The sequence below is a fragment of the Ovis canadensis genome, chromosome 1, assembly GCF_042477335.2.
Source record: "Ovis canadensis isolate MfBH-ARS-UI-01 breed Bighorn chromosome 1, ARS-UI_OviCan_v2, whole genome shotgun sequence".
NCBI lineage: Eukaryota > Metazoa > Chordata > Mammalia > Artiodactyla > Bovidae > Ovis > Ovis canadensis.
The window spans coordinates 20,926,757-20,941,428 of record NC_091245.1 but is presented as its reverse complement, the minus strand read 5'-3'; the positions used below and the strand labels follow the sequence as shown (position 1 = coordinate 20,941,428).

At 47.3% G+C, this 14,672-nt stretch overlaps 2 protein-coding genes and 1 long non-coding RNA gene across 5 annotated transcripts in view; 2 read left to right on the top strand and 1 right to left on the bottom strand.

Annotated features, from left to right (window-relative positions):
• The window catches only part of GPBP1L1 (GC-rich promoter binding protein 1 like 1), a 64,278-nt gene extending 56,097 nt beyond the window's left edge, over positions 1-8,181 (top strand). For all 3 annotated transcript variants that reach the window (XM_069589741.1, XM_069589749.1, XM_069589732.1), the window contains exons 8-12: positions 829-969; positions 1,411-1,569; positions 2,458-2,582; positions 6,140-6,242; positions 7,279-8,181. In XM_069589741.1, coding sequence (XP_069445842.1) covers positions 829-969; positions 1,411-1,569; positions 2,458-2,582; positions 6,140-6,242; positions 7,279-7,431 — 681 coding nt within the window. In that variant the 3' untranslated portion in view covers positions 7,432-8,181. The remainder of the gene's footprint in view (positions 1-828; positions 970-1,410; positions 1,570-2,457; positions 2,583-6,139; positions 6,243-7,278) is intronic.
• LOC138440688 (uncharacterized) overlaps positions 1-11,086 on the bottom strand; it is a 30,818-nt gene extending 19,732 nt beyond the window's left edge. The window contains exons 1-2 of the long non-coding RNA XR_011257089.1: positions 10,893-11,086; positions 9,586-9,674 (exon numbers count right to left, since the gene is read on the bottom strand). This is a non-coding gene — a long non-coding RNA (uncharacterized lncRNA). The remainder of the gene's footprint in view (positions 1-9,585; positions 9,675-10,892) is intronic.
• CCDC17 (coiled-coil domain containing 17) lies at positions 10,061-14,062 on the top strand. The gene is made up of 13 exons (XM_069589613.1): positions 10,061-10,325; positions 10,403-10,477; positions 10,588-10,810; positions 10,901-11,063; positions 11,208-11,321; positions 11,410-11,528; positions 11,770-11,886; positions 12,109-12,245; positions 12,355-12,452; positions 12,604-12,807; positions 12,977-13,187; positions 13,259-13,369; positions 13,665-14,062. The coding sequence occupies exons 1-13, from the start codon at positions 10,143-10,145 to the stop codon at positions 13,746-13,748; spliced, it is 1,839 nt and encodes a 612-aa protein (XP_069445714.1). The 5' UTR covers positions 10,061-10,142; the 3' UTR covers positions 13,749-14,062.
• The last annotated feature ends 610 nt before the right edge of the window (positions 14,063-14,672 follow it).

Sequence of the window (14,672 nt, the reverse complement as noted above, 5' to 3'; positions counted from 1 at the left end):
GATAACTCTGTTAAGTTTCCTAAAGCCTACAGTATCTTCTTTAATAACAAGAATGAAACGCTTTTCACTCAGACCCATCTTTTGTCCTAGAGGTCTTTTGGTTCTAATTGCTTCATTTTGGAAAAACAGGCTTTTTTACTTTCTTCAGCCTCACTTCAGTGATGTGCCTCAGATGGGTTGTTTGACTCGGGAAAAGGAGTATTCTAGCTACACTATGTTGCCATTTGAGTTGGGGCCAGGGCCCACAAGGCGGAGCAAGGGAAGAGCTTCTGAACTAAACCAGGATCATCCAGCCATTTATATTGCCCACTCTGTCCTGTAACTAGCCTCCTGCCATCAGAGTTCCTAGAAAACAACATTTTTTCTGATGTGCTTTGTGAGGGTGGGGGTTTGTCAGGGTTGCATCAAAGGTTAACATACAACACACCATTAAAAAAAAAACAAACAAACAAAATTGGGGGGTCAGATGAGTTTAGAAAATGCTGTAGATTATATCTGCCTCTCAGTTCACATATATGAAGATGCGTTGTGAAATAGCACAGTAAAAGAAACCTGCTGTGGAACTATATTCAGCCTAGCATCTCCCAGGCTTATTGGACTAGAGCTCTCTATACCTGTTAATATCCCATGGCTTTTCTGATTCCTATCTACCTTTTCCCTTCAAGGTTGTATACCTCCCAAATGTGTTGAGACAGGTGAACTTTCATATTCGTACATAACATTCCACATAATATTCCCACATAACTTTTCACTCTTTGCTTTGTGACCTTACAAGCTGAGCTTCTGTCTGCGTGCTGTTCTGACTGATTGTTCTTTCTTCCTGTGTAGGCCAGTGCGTGGAAAGCTAACAGAATGGAACACAAATCAGGACCCCTTTCCTCTAGCCGAGAGTCTGCTTTTACCAGTCCAATCTCTGTTACCAAACCAGTAGTACTGGCTGGTGGTGTAGTTTTAAGCTCTCCCAAAGAGGTGAGTGAGGATAAAGGAAAGCAGCCTTTTTTGTGAAGTTGCTGTTCCCCATTTACTTAAACTGAGACAAGTGGTGTGGTATGTATAGCTCTAACTTCACTTCCTTTGTAGCTATTCTTAGCTCAGTCATTTCTTTACTGGTGATTCCCATTAGCATCCAAAGATAGGCGGTAGCCGGGTGGGGTCTTTGGCCTGTGTTAGACTGGCATTATGCTTGCCTCTGGAGCAAGATCAGAGAGGTGCTATTTAAACCATCTGGTTTTAACTGTAAAAACTGCAGAACTAAACTCTGTTTAAATGAAAAGGATAGTTTATTTTTGGTAAAAGACAGAAATAAACAGGCTGCCAGATTCAGGAAAGCAGTACCATGAAGAAGTGGCCTAGAGAATCCCAGTACTTACATTTACTGCCAGGAACAACCTATTTGTGGTGTTTGCCCAGAGTCCCGCCAGCACCACTCCTCCGATTGAGATCAGCTCCTCTCGTCTGACCAAGTTGACCCGCCGAACTACTGACAGGAAGAGCGAGTTCCTGAAGACTCTGAAGGATGACCGGAATGGAGACTTCTCAGAGAGCAGAGAGTGTGAGAAGTTGGAAGATGTAAGACTGTGGGTTCTTCTGGGGCAACATAACTGTTTTTCTGCATTATATATGTACTTTTTGTTTTTAGACAGAAAGATACAGCACATTGAAAAAGTACAGAGATTTGTTTATGGAGTAACAGCTTGTGATAAAAGTGAGCTCAGTTCTTTGTTCAGCATATTTCAGATTAGGGCTCATTTCAATGATAGTGGCCTTGGGACTTGGTGCTTGAGTCTTGAATTGGTCATTGCTGTAAGAAGTTGGTAAACTATACAAGCTTTTTTTTTTTTTTAAGGATTATATTTAACCATAATGGAAGAAAATCTGACCAACAGAACCATAAAACAAGAGGGTATTTGTCTTTGTATCTTGCAACAGGTTCCTAGTCCAAGAGGTAGTAGCATCTATAGTATCAGGAAACTTGTAACTTTTGGTCACTTTGGACTAGGGTACTTGTGTTCCCATCCACTTTATAGTTAGGGAAAGGACAGAGCCAAAAACCGGAAGAGGGATGCCCTTTTTAAAATGCTTTCTTAAAAGCTACCCCTGCAGTTTCCACTCACATTTTAAGTGGACAGCTGTCCAGTAGCCACTCCTAGTTGTGAAGAAGTTTAGGAAAGGGAACTTTTTAAAAGTTTAGCACATTGGTTCTTCAGTCCAAATTGGTAAGAAGAATAGAAAATCGATACTACATAGGCAGCTAGTAACTTCTGCCACAGTTGACCTAACCTGAAGGTAAGGTGGTAGCCAGGTGGTATCTTTTGGAATCTTAGCAAGATGAGCAAGTTCTCATTTTTAAGTGGGAAAAACCTGTGGGCCAAGGTAGAAAGCATCTCCTTAATCTCTTAGATTGCTTATCTTGCCCCAGTAGATGATTAAACTAAACATGTCCGTCCTGTCCTCCAGTCGGAGGACAACAGCACACCTGAACCAAAGGAAAATGGGGAGGAAGGCTGCCACCAGAATGGTCTCGCGCTCCCTGTAGAGGAGGATGGGGAGGCCCTCTCGCACTCTTTGGAAGCAGAGCACAGGTAAGTGAGGACCACATACACGGCTATATATGACCTACAAGGAGTTTGAACATACTTGAGACACCTCCACTTCCAGTACAGACAGAAGTGCCCATAGCAGCGCAGCTGTCCTCTTGTCTGCCACAGGCTGGCCTGTTGCTCACTGGGTATATTCCTTTACACAGTCAACCAGCTTTCCACATGCTTCTCTCCAAGGCTTTCTTGTAGTTTCAGACTTAATTTATGGCTTAGGTTAGAAGGGGTGGAGTGGGTGAGGCCTGTTTCCTAGAGCTGTTATAGTGGCCCCTTTGGCTTCTCTCGGGATTTATGAGGCCTGTTTTTTTAAATGAGGGCCTTGAACACAGAGCCAGCCGAGGTGTCTGGCCAACTGGATGGCAGATGGGACCTGCCAGGTACCTTCCTGAAAAGGAGCTCCTGTCCAGAGGAACTTAAAAAGGGGTAAACAAGATCACTGTTCATACTGTTCATGGGGTTCTCAAGGCAAGAATACTGAAGTGGTTTGCCATTCCCTTCTCCAGTGGACCACATTCTGTCAGACCTCGCCACCATGACCCACCCATCGTGGGCTTAAACTGAAGAAAGTAGGGAAAACCACTAGACCATTCAGGTACGACCTAAATCAAATCCCTTATGATTATACAGTGGAAGTAAGAAATAGGCTTAAGGGACTAGATCTGATAGAGTGCCTAATGAACTATGGAATGAGGTTCATGACATTGTACAGGAGACAGGGATCAAGACCATCCCCATGGAAAAGAAATGCAAAAAAGCAAAATGGCTGTCTGAGGAGGCCTTACAAATAGCTGTGAAAAGAAGTGAAAAGCAAAGGAGAAAAGGAAAAATATAAGCATCTGAATGCAGAGTTCCAAAGAATAGCAAGAAGAGATAAAGCCTTCCTCAGTGATCAATGCAGAGAAATAGAGGAAAACAACAGAATGGGAAAGACGCGATCTCTTCAAGAAAATTAGAGATACCAAGGGAACATTTCATGCAAAGATGGGCTCAATAAAGGACAGAAATGGTCTGGACCTAACAGAAGCAGAAGATATTAAGAAGAGGTGGCAAGAATATATAGAAGAACTGTACAAAAAAGAGCTTCACGACCAAGATAATCACGATGGTGTGATCACTCACCTAGAGCCAGACATCCTGGAATGTGAAGTCAAGTGGGCCTTAGAAAGCATCACTACGAATAAAGTTAGTGGAGGTGATGGCATTCCAGTTGAGCTACTTCAAATGCTGAAAGACGATGCTGTGAAAGTGCTGCACTCAGTATGCCAACAAATTTGGAAACCTCAGCAGTGGCCACAGGACTGGAAAATGTCAGTTTTCATTCCAATCCCAAAGGCAATGCCAAAGAATGCTCAAACTACTGCACACCTTGCACTCATCTCACACGCTAGTGAAGTAATGCTCAAAATTCTCCAAGCCAGGCTTCAGCAATACGTGAACCGTGAACTCCCTGATGTTCAAGCTGGTTTTTAGAAAAGGCAGAGGAACCAGAGATCAAATTGCCAACATCCGCTGGACCATGGAAAAAGCAAGAGAGTTCCAGAAAAAACATCTATTTTTGCTTTATTGACTATGCCAAAGCCTTTGACTGTGTGGATCACAATAAACTGTGGTCAATTCTGAAAGAGATGGGGATACCAGACCACCTGACCTGCCTCTTGAGAAACCTATATGCAGGTCAGGAAGCAACAGTTAGAACTGGACATGGAACAACAGACTGGTTCCAAATAGGAAAAGGGGTACGTCAAGGCTGTATATTGTCACCCTGCTTATTTAACTTCTATACGGAGTACATCATGAGAAACGGTGGGCTGGAAGAAGCACAAGCTGGAATCAAAGATTGCTGGGAGAAATATCAATAACCTCAGATATGCAGATGACACCACCCTTATGGCAGATAGTGAAGAGGAACTAAAAAGCCTCTTGATGAAAGTGAAAGAGGAGAGTGAAAAAGTTGGCTTAAAGCTCAACATTCAGAAAACGAAGATCATGACATCTGGTCCCATCAATTCATGGGGAATAGATGGGGGAACCGTGGAAACGGGCTCCAAAATCACTGCAGATGGTGACTGCAGCCATGAAATTAAAAGACGCTTACTCCTTGGGAGAAAAGTTATGACCAACCTAGATAGCATATTGAAAAGCAGAGACATTACTTTGCCAACAAAGGTCCATCTAGTCAAGGCTATGGCTTTTCCTGTGGTCATGTATGGATGTGAGAGTTGGACTGTGAAGAAAGCTGAGCGCCAAAGAATTGATGCTTTTGAACTGTGGTGTTGGAGAAGACTCTTGAGAGTCCCTTGGACTGCAAGGAGATCCAACCAGTCCATTCTGAAGGAGATCAGTCCTGGGTCTTCTTTGGAAGGAATGATGCTGAAGCTGAAACTCCAGTACTTTGGCCACCTCATGTGAAGAGTTGACTCACTGAAAAAGCCTCTGATGCTGGGAGGGATTGGGGGGCAGGAGAAGGGGACGACAGAGAATGAGATGGCTGGATGGACATGAGTCTGAGTGAACTCCAGGAGTTGGTGATGGACAGGGAGACCTGGCGTGCTACAGTTCATGGGGTCGCAAAGAGTCGGACACGACTGAGCGACTGAACTGAACTGCAACAAGATTACAAAGTTATGGGTTCACAATGCCATGAAATTAAGAGAACTCGGAGTGTCTTCCCTGGTGGTCCAGTGGTTAATTCTCCATGCTTCCACTGCAGGGGCATGGCTTCCATTCCTGGTGAGGGAAGTAAGATCCCACATGCTGTGTTGTGCAGTCAAGAAAAATAATAACTTAGGTACATGTTGCTATGTGCTGATTTGCTCATGGGAGACAGTGAGATTTCTTTGGTTTTGCTTTTGGGACAGTTTGACTCTTCTTTATTCTGCTGCTTCTACATAAGAGTTCTCTTATGTAGAACTCTTATGCTCTGGAAAGAGCAACTGTGTATTGATTTTGTATCCTGCAACTTTGCCAAATTCACTGATTAGCTATAGTAATTTTCTGATACCATCTTGTACAGTATCATGTCCTCTGCAAACAGTGAAAGCTTTACTACTTCTTTTCCAATCTGAATTTTTTTATTTTTCTTTTCTGATTGCTGTAGCTAGGACTTCAAAAACTATGTTGAATAATAGTGGTGAAAGTGGATACCCTTGTCTTGTTCCTGATCTTAGGGGGGATGCTTTCAGTTTTTCACCGTTTAGAATGTTTGCTGTAGGCTTACCATATATGGCCTTTACTGTGTTGAGGTAGGCGCCTTCTATGCCCATTTTTTAAAGAGTTTTAATCATGAATAGGTGCTGAATTTTGTCAAAGGCTTCTTCTGCATCTATTGAGATTGGAAAGAGCAACTGTGGAGATCTACCATCTAATTCCAAGCACCTAAGTAGTCATGATTAAAGCTTATCCTTCTGAGTATAAAGAGAAAAACCCACATTTCTTCTCTTAAGTGGATACCATTTTCCCTGGGCAGGAAAGTTTCTATGGAAAGTTAAGGGCTTCCCCCCCACTTAAAGCTGTATTTTCTTTGCCTGACCTGCTTCTACTAGGTTACTGAAAGCAATGGGATGGCAGGAGTATCCTGAAAATGACGAGAATTGTCTTCCCCTCACAGAGGATGAGCTCAGAGAGTTCCACATGAAGACAGAGCAGGTATGTGGTAAACTTTGCTGGAGAGCAGTTAATGACTAAGAGAAAACATCCCAGTTTAGGGTGTGAGAAGGACCTTGAGAAAGAAAACAATAAATAAGTCGCCACTGTAGAAATACAGAGGAGCATCCCAGGCCATAAGGACCTCCAGTGGTGGACACAGAACCTGGTCAGTAGTTAGCAGGTTACAGAAAGCAATGTTATTTCATCCTGGAAGCTCTAACTCCTCATCAGAACCACAACGCTCTTTTCCAAGGTTATGGGCTGAGCCCTTGGCCCCTGGGGAAGAAGGCTAACCCTGCTCTGCTTGCAGCTCTGTGGATTCCCTCTTGTGCCTCAGCTAGAGCCAAGAAACCAAATAGTCTCTCTGAATTCAACAAATGGCTAGATTCTTTTTCTGACTAAAACACTGCCAGGTCCCTACAAACCTCATAGAACTTAAGTTCTGGTGGTATGTATTTAAAGCATAAATAACAGTGATGTTAAATCCTATAAAGAAAAGTATAGGCTGACATAAAGACCTCAGTACTCAGAACTCTGTTCCTCTGTCATTGTCATCACCTGAGAACTCGTGGAAATAAGAAATCTTGAACCCTACCTCAGACATACCAATCAGTCTGCATTTTAAAGAAATCCTTAGGTGATTCATTTGCACATTGCAGTTCAAAAAGCACTGCTGTAAGAAATCTTCAGTTTCTTAGAAGAAAGAACATTCTTAGAACATTCTGGCTAAAATTGAGCTGAAGCCTGGCCTTTCCCAACTTCCCTGATGGCTCAGGAGTAAAGAATCCGCCTGGAATACAGAAGACCTGGTCTTGATTCCTGGATCAGGAAGATCCCCTGGAGAAGGGAATGGCAACCCACTCCAGTATTCTTGCCTGGGAAATGCCATGGACAGAGGAGCCAGATGGGCTCAGTCCATGGGATTGCAGAGTTGACCGAGCACCTAACACTTTCACTTTCTGGCCTTTGCCAGGTCCTAGGGGCCAGTGTAGTGACTGATGATTGTCTTTTTCTTTTTTTCCCATGCCAACCACAGCTGAGAAGAAATGGCTTTGGAAAGAATGGCTTCTTGCAGAGTCGAAGTTCCAGCCTATTCTCCCCTTGGAGAAGCACTTGCAGGGCAGAGTTTGAGGACTCAGACACGGAGACAAGTAGCAGTGAGACATCTGATGACGATGCCTGGAAGTAGGCGTATAAATGCTCACAGTGAAATCTGACCCAGTAAACTCAGCTTGTGTGTTTAGGGGTTATACAGAAGAAATCGTTCTTTTCCTTTTCCTTTTCTTATGTTATTGTTGAATACTTCATGCACAAGGGAAATAATCATATCCCAAAGAGAGAGCGAGCGATTGGCTTGTTTAGCTTTTGTTGTTGTTCTTCCCTGTTATCTGCTTAATATAGAGAACTTTGTGTGGTGGGAAAGATTTTTAAAACACACACACACACACAGTGTATACGGGGCAATGCACAGGTGGGAGCTGGCAGTGCACAGAGGAGGAGACACTGGTCTGCAGCAACAGCTTCTACTACCAGCCCTTGGGGCACTCACCCCTGTGCTCAAGCAATCATTGTCAATGACAAAGTGACTATTGAAGTTATAATTGTATTAAATTAATGCTAATAATTTGGATATTTTATTTTATTTCTGGCTGCTCGGGTAACGTTAGCCCTTAACCAAGCATATGTGGTTTTTTCCCTTTTTTTTTTTTTTTCTTTCTGGGTACAGCTGTAAAATATTTGGATATAGGAAATGTTGTGTTATTCTTGCAGCCTTGATATTCAGGGTGGATTGTAAAATATAAATTTTTGTGAGATTTCAAAGATTAAGATTATTTTGATAACATTATTTACAGATTTAAAAGATGTGGTTATCACAAGTCTGTTGAGGGGAAAACTACTGCATAAAATAACTAACTTGGAATAAATATTTTGCATCAGTTTGGATTGTCTTGTGTAAGAAGTATATTTTCTTTAAAATTAGATGAGTGGATTTAGAGGTCTGAGGAAATCTGAATTCAAACACACCTGTTTCTCCTTTTAGCAGATACATTTTGATGCAGAAAAACCTGTGCAATAAACTACCAGTAATAAAACCAGAAACCCAAGTTTCCTTTCTGAAGCTGTTTTTCACTGCCCATGTATTTGCCAGTGTAACTATTTTAAGGAACTCTGTGCCTCAATATTCCTGCTAAATAAGAATATAGGGTTTCCCAGGCATTGTGCAAGGCCCTGGGAATGCAAGGAGCACCCAACTCAATAGGGAAGAGAAGAAACAGTTACATTAAAAATGGAATCTTAGGCCAAGATCTGATGGACAATTCGAAGTTAACAGATCACTGATAGTGGCATTCTTTGACCAGCTGTATATCACATGGTCCCTAGTGGATATAGCAGCCCAAGATTATGCTCTAATGGGAGACAAGCAAAGGGGTAACAGGCCCAACCACTTATAAAGATAACTATCTTATAGTGGAGATTCCAGAAGGGGTAGAGACTAGAGGAAGAGAAACTACCATGATACTTGGTAGATTCTAAAGGATAGGAAGGCAGAGTACTAATAAGAAAACTTGGGACTTCCTAGTGATCTAGTGGATAAGACGCCATGGTTCCAGTGTAGGAGGCAAGGGTTCAATCCCCTATCAGGAAACTAGGGTTCCCATGTGCCATGTGGGCGGTCAAGAGAGACAGAAATTAATAGAGGAAGGAAGGAAAAGAAAAAATTTGACAGTTATGACACAACATTAATTGTGAATCTTGATTTCAGTATTAAAATATGAAAAATGTGCATCTTAGGCTCAATGAAATACTATTAAATGAACTATAAATTGGAAATGAGAAGTAGGTTGAGTTAGACATATCCTGTATATTTGGTTTTGGGCTTTGCCACTTGTGCTCTCAGAACAAATTTCTAAAATGTAGACCTTTTCTCACTTGAAATTGAGCTGGACTTTGATTACATACTTTGAAATACTTTGTAACCTGCTGCTGCTCCTACCTTGGCCTTAAGTACCTGGAGGTGAGGTGACCACTACCTGCTTGTTTAGAAACATGGAGCTAGGTCAGAGCTCCTGTTTCTGTTGGATTCATCTACTTGGGGAGCTGGCAGGGAGATCTGGTCAGCAGGAATGGGGCCTGTGTGGGCCCCAGTCTCGAGTGAAGGGCTACCTTTTTGTATTTTATTTCCTTTTCTGATGGATTGTGTTCTCCCAGAACCACCTTTTCTGGGCTGTGCCGATTGATTATCTTGGTTGTGGCGGCAGGGGGTGGGGGTGGGGGGTTGGCGGGTGGCAGGAACTGGGAGTTGGGGAGCCTTGGTGTGACTTGGTTATGCAAAAGATGTTACCTCCAGAGCGGCATGGTGGAAGGAAATGCTTGTTACTCAACCAGCAAGTCATGGTTTCCAGGCACAATGTCTTCTCTCCCAAGTATTCCCTGGATGGACAATGACATTTAACTTGGGATACATCCACTTGGGCAAAACTAGAATGAAGAAGATGACACTTTTCTGCCAGAGGCTATTAAATGACCAAGATGAAGTATGTGATATGGACTCAGCTATTCCAGGAGGCAGCTGTTTGCTCCCCTTTATTAATGTAGGCAGAAAAACCAAGGCGTGGTGGTAAGAGATTACCTATACTCGTACAGTGAGGTGGAACAATGCTTTAACAGTGTTTTTCAAGCCAGGGACTCCTCCCTAAGGTGACTAAGCCTTCCCACTCATTGTCCAGACCTGCCCAGACCTGAGGTGGTTGCCCAGGGAGCTAAAGCTTCTCCCCAAACAAACTTGACCTGGTAAACAGGTCTTTTCCTCTCTGCCTTTGGCTATTTCATCCTCTTTCCCTCTGCCCCTGTCCTGTTTTCTCCAGGTCTTGGCTGGTGTCAGGAAAGGGGTCCCCTCTCATGGCCTCCCACTCCAGGGAGCCAAGGCTCCTGCCCTGTGGGTCCTGTGACATGGTTTTCCGCTCCTGGGCCCTGCTGGCCACCCACACTCAGCGCTTCTGCATTGGCCGTCAGACCCGTCAGACCCGGGAGGGGGCAGTTGGAGCACAGCCCCCAGTGGCCACTGAACCACGGGTACCCGGGGTAAGGGCCTCCATGGCCATGAGTGGGTATTGAAGTGACTAACTCTCAGCATTCCTCACCCCACACCCCGTCCGCAGGTTGTGCCACAAGAACACCACGGCCTCCGGGACCAGGAGGCCAGCAAATCAGCTCTGAAGAAGCTAACAGAGGAGGTACACCTGGCTTTCCCCACGGGCACAAAACGGCATTCCCCCCCAAACTTAGAGATCACAAGTGGGTCAGATTACTCCCAACAGAGGCTGCGGGTAACTGTTACCTCCAGGTGCAGCGGCTGCGGCTCTATCTGCAGGAAATGAGACCCTGGGTAACAGAAATCCCCAGGGGGCCACAGGGGCCCTGGAGGCGTTCAGAGGCGACGGCTCAGAGCGCCCACTCCAAGGCTGCTGGCAGCCTGGGCGAGCGGCTGCTGGCGCTGCACTGGACTCACGCAAGGCGCGTGGCAGAGACCGCGGCACAGAGCTGGGCCCTAGAGCAACGCGGCGAGGGTGAGGGGACAGAGCGGGGCTAGGGCCCACCTTTCCCCCTTGCCTTGAGGTCGCCCCACGGCCGTCTGACTTTAGCTCTTACCCCCTCAGAACTGAGCCGGCGCCTCCAAGGTTTGGCCCGGACCGGGAACGGGAAATCACTCATATTCAGCCTGGAGCGAGAGCTTCGAGAACTCCGGGCAGAGACAGGGCGAACGCGGGGGGCTCTGGAGAAGTTAGGGGCGCACGTTCAGCAGCTCCAGGCCAACCCGGTGTAAGAAAGACGCGTGGGAACCCGGGAGAGCTGCGCCTGCGCGGGGCGGGGCTTGAGCGGGGAAGGGGGCTCGGCCTGGAGGCCGCGCGGGAGCCGTCGGGAGGGGGGCGGGGCTACCGGAGACCCTCGTCTTGATCTCTGAAGCGGTCCCGGCGCCGCCGGTCCCGACCCCAGCACCCGGCTGAACACCGTGAGAGAAGCAGAACTCTGTGGTCCGGTGCTACAGGCCACCCCAGGGACTCTGCCTGCGGAGATTGGGTGAGGTCCGGGCCCGGGGATGAGCTCGGGACGAAGCGCTGATCGATTCTGGTAAAACGCTGCTGCCTTCTTGTCCCCTACTCCCTAGGGCCCTGCGTGAGGCCTACATTCGAGGCGGAGGCCGGGACCCTGGCTTTCTGGGCTGGATGTGGCAGCTGCAAGCGGAGGCATCAGCTCTGGAGCTTCGGCGGTCGCGGACCCGCAGGGGTGAACAGGAGCGGGCCAGCCAGGAGACCTCTCTGGAAAGAGGGAAGGGCGGGGAGGGAGGACGCCTTTGGCTTGAGACCCACTTAAGTGAAACTCCGAGGTAGAACACTTGTCTCTGCGGTGGTGGCTAGAATGTTAGCTGACAATTAGCCGTGTTCAGAGAGTACCCAGGCTGGAGAGCTGCTCAGAGCATCTGGTCACCAGAGATCAGAGGTGACGAGTCTCATTTGTTCAACCTCAGGAGGACGAACAGGTGCTGCATTCAAGGAGCTTCTAGCAGTGGAGGCTGAAAACCGGCGCCTGGAGGCAGAAATCCTGGCTTTGCAGATGCAGAGGGGCGCAGGCCAGATGCCCTGGGGTCAGTGAGCACCCAGTTCCACCCTGCCCAGCCCTCCCCAGCAGGCCAGGCTCAGAGAAAGGGGTTAGAGGGACCATGCACGGGGAATGCTACCCGTGTCTGCGCCCCATCAGTCCCGTGTCCAGGCGCATCTCCAGGTGTCTGCATGGGTTTGACTTTGGGGGATGAGGTATCTCACTTCCTGCGTCCTGCTCAAGGGCCCCTTCTCTTTCCTGTACCTAGGGCGCGGGGAGCCGAGACTTGGGGCCAATCCGAGCCCAGGCCTGAGGAGGGAAGATCCCCCAAGCCTCCCGCCTCCCGTGGCTCCCCCGCTGCCACCCTCCACCGGAGTCCTGTTCTTGGGTGGCGCTGAGAAGGCTGTGAGGACCGGGGGTTGGATGGGGGCAGTTCTGCTCTGTGCAGCTGGGGGAGCCCAGGGAGCATAGTGGCTACCTGGGAGACTTTCTGGAATTAACTCTTCCTGCGCAGTCGCAGCTTCCTGGAGCCATGACCAGGAACCTGGCCAGGGACCCGCACTACCTCCTGCCTGCAACTGACATCCTGGGCCCTGCACCCTACAACCCTGGGTGAGGCCTGCTCCCTCCTTCAACATCCTCTGACTTAGTCACTGCTGCTAGTTAAGGAGACCCACTCAGGCCAGCTAGATCACGGAACTGCCTGGGTGGTAGGAGGATGAAGGACTGGAGTGTGTGCGTGTTTGAGACCTGTGTTTCCTAGGGCTGGCTTTGTCATTTTCTATGACTTCCTGCGGGGCCTTGAGGCTTCTTGGGTTTGGGTGCAACTAATGACTGGTTTGGCCCGAGATGGACAGGAATCAGGAGGGACCACAGCGCTACCCCCAGCCCTTTGCCTGCCCCCACCTCCAGCTCCTGGGCCCACCGGCAACTGTGCCATCCTTGCCAGCAAGCAGCTTGTACCCAGGTCAGTACATGGGGATTATTTCCTTGGTGCTTTTTGCCACAGCTGAGGCTTATCCCTCACTCTGCTCTATTTCCTCATCTGTATACAAGGACTCTGACTCTGAGGGCCAAGTCCTAGGAAGGGAGCATAACCACTTCTGGCTCCTGACACATTTTTGGTTTTGCTCTAGGCTACTACCCTCACCATCAGTAGCCTTGGTCTGTGAACTCCGGGCCTGGCAGGGGCTAGCATGGGCTAAGGCACCACAGCCAAAGGCCTGGGCCTCACTAGTGCTATTTGACCAGAATCAGAGATTGCTAAGTGGTCGTTGGCGTCTCCCACTTCGGGCCCTCCCCCTGGACCCCAGCCTTAGCCCTGGGCAGCTGAACGGGATTCCCCAGGTGAGTGTGGAGGATGAGGGCTGGGTCTGCTCCTTCACGTTACAGATACAAGACCATTTCACCTTTCCCAGGTTAATCAGGCTGAGCTCTTTGTGCGTCTGGTGAATGCAAGAGATGCAGATGTCCAGACCCTGGCAGAGATCAATCCAGCAGATGCCCAGGAGTACCAGTACCCACCTCTGGTGAGGGCCCAACTGGAGCGGGGACACCACAGGTGTGGTTGATGTGGTTAATAACCAGCCTTTGTTGACCACTATGCACTTACCAAGCCATTACTAAGTGTTTTCTGTGAATGAACTCATGAGATTCACATATCCTATTAGGTCCGTACTACTGTGTCAACAGATAAGGAAATGAGAGCACAATGAGGTTAACTTGGTTCACAGTAAGCAGTTAACTGTGAAGTGGTATGACACCAGACGCTGTGCTGTTAACCTCCAAAGACTGCTGCAGATCTACCCTCTCCTTGTTCCACAGGTACCCAACTCATCTTCACCAGAAGCCAGCCCCCTTGCCCCAAAAACTGCCTTTGTTGACCCCCCTCCTCCCAAAGATGCCTGAACCAGCAGACTCAGGCACAGAGAAGAGGGTCCCCTCCCCACAGCTTTGACCCACCCCCACTGGCTCTGAGTCCAAAAGAAGAATGGGGATATGAGTAGCTTTAATGTGCACAAGACTGGGGCCTACACTGAGGCCTCTTCTGGGATCTGCAACTTTACTAACTCCATGTTCTGACAAGAGTATGGAAAACAAATACAGATGTGAGCACATAACATGAGCTCCAATCCCAGCTCTAACTTCCACAAGCACTTGGCCTTTACCTATTATCCTTTTGTTAAAAAAAAAAGTGAGGATTAAACATGTCAGGTTTATAATATTGTCTAGCATATAAATTCGTTGAAAGGTGACTTGGAGAGTCTTTCATTCAGCTAAAGGAACTCTATGAGCTCCTTCCCATGTGTTTGTTTTTTTTTTTTTTGCTAAAGCCAGTCTTACTGCCCACTTATTTATCCCAGCTTCTTCACATCCTCCAGGAAGCCTTCCAGATTCTCAAGGTCACCGTAAAACAGGGAGCTCCTGTAGCCTATCTACTTACAAACAACCCAGTCATGTTCCCCCCAAGTTGGCAGGGGGCTCATCAGAGGTGAAATCCAGCTGAAATTATATTGGGCCTGGCTTCAGACCCCAGTGTCGGCAAAATCAAAGGCTTGATAATTAAGAGCTAGCTGCCTTTGCCTCCAACACTGGATGTTCAAACTCTAGGTTCTAACCTGCTATCTGTCCAGTGCAGCAAAGCAGCCCTGTGAGTGTTGGAATTACCAAATCCCATTAGGTAGTAGAGGGCAGGCACTGATTGAAGTTCAGATCCTGCCTGATATAAAGCAGTTTATTAAAGGTCAGCTCAGAGGCAGCCAAGTCACAGATCTGACACTGGCTCTGCACCCTGGACATGAGCAAGGGCCCAATGGGATGACATTAGTACCA